General features: G+C 47.1%; 1 protein-coding gene across 1 annotated transcript in view; it reads left to right on the top strand.

The window, feature by feature from the left end:
- The window catches only part of ndufaf5 (NADH:ubiquinone oxidoreductase complex assembly factor 5), a gene marked incomplete in the record, with an annotated part of 8,014 nt that overhangs the window by 2,546 nt on the left and 4,295 nt on the right, over positions 1 to 1,173 (top strand). Inside the window, 2 exon segments of the mRNA XM_014339469.2 lie at positions 813 to 860; positions 957 to 1,060. Coding sequence (XP_014194955.1) covers positions 813 to 860; positions 957 to 1,060 — 152 coding nt within the window.

Genomic DNA, 1,173 nt, shown 5'->3' with positions numbered 1-1,173 from the left:
GTGTGTGTGCGTGTGCGCGTGCAGCACTCATCGGTGATCTGAGGTCACCGCTGTGATCACATGTATTCAGCAGCTACAGACGGGTCGGATTTCCTGATCAGAGATGAACCGATGAGCACAGCTCAAGTTAAAGCTCTGCTGTTTCTGCTATGACGTCACACTGTTGCTCATGTTAAACACGATAAACATAAAGTCACGAGCTCGGTGTGCAGAAAAGGCCTCAGACGAGTCTTTGTTACCTCGGTAACGAGCTGATGTCGTTTAGATCTCCTTATATGGTCATCTCCACAAACTGTCTGTAGTTCACCAAAACAATCAAATAGAAAACCTGAAATCATTTTGTGAGGTTGGGAAACCAAAATAAATAAAGTTATAGAGGAACTCTTATTTATAGTTTTGGATTTGTGCGATCACAGACTGTCTGAGGAGGTTTTAGGTGAACATGAGACTCAGAGTCAGCAGCTTTGACAGCTGCAGAGACGACAATAAAAACACTGAGATAAAACTGAACATATAACAGCTACAGACGCACAGCTTTCTGGGTGCTGCCCCTCTGTAGGCTTCCGAGAGTCGGTCAATCAGCACAAAGTGGAGACAGGAGCTAAAACATTTCAGACAGAATCAGAAAAAGAAGGATTATTCTGAGTTGTGAATCATGCAAAGCTGCTGTCAGAGTCAAAGAATAAAACCAGAGAGCGGGAGATGAGCAGAACGTTAAACATGAGCTCAGATGTTTGTTGCCTGCGTCTGTGTGCGCTGCACGAGTTTCACTGCTGTTATGATGAGCTCTGTGCTGACGATGTGTCCCGCAGGAGGTCGTGGAGCGTTTCTGCCTGACAGACGTTTCCCAGCAGTCTCTGGTGGGTCCTTAGACTCGTACTCAGATATCAAAGATGGGGGCAGGAGTTTGAAGCAGACTGCTGTAATTTCATATGTGAATGTTGTTTTCTGATCAGAGACGGATGAGGCCGAGCGAGATCCCGACTCACTGCGTCCTGGCTGACGAGGAGTTTCTGCCGTTCAAAGAAAACACCTTCGACCTGGTAGTGAGCAGCTTGGCGTGAGTACCAGAGCTCGTTTCACTGCAGCTCGTTTCACAGCAGCTCGTTTCAGTGCAGCTTGTTTCACTGCAGCTCGTTTCACTGCAGCTCGTTTCACAGCAGCTCGTTTCAC

This window comes from Haplochromis burtoni, unplaced genomic scaffold, assembly GCF_018398535.1.
Source record: "Haplochromis burtoni strain Fernald_Lab_line unplaced genomic scaffold, NCSU_Asbu1 Contig_282, whole genome shotgun sequence".
Classification (NCBI taxonomy): domain Eukaryota; kingdom Metazoa; phylum Chordata; class Actinopteri; order Cichliformes; family Cichlidae; genus Haplochromis; species Haplochromis burtoni.
Note: the sequence above shows the minus strand (reverse complement) of the source record. Positions and strands in the feature narration are given on the sequence as shown.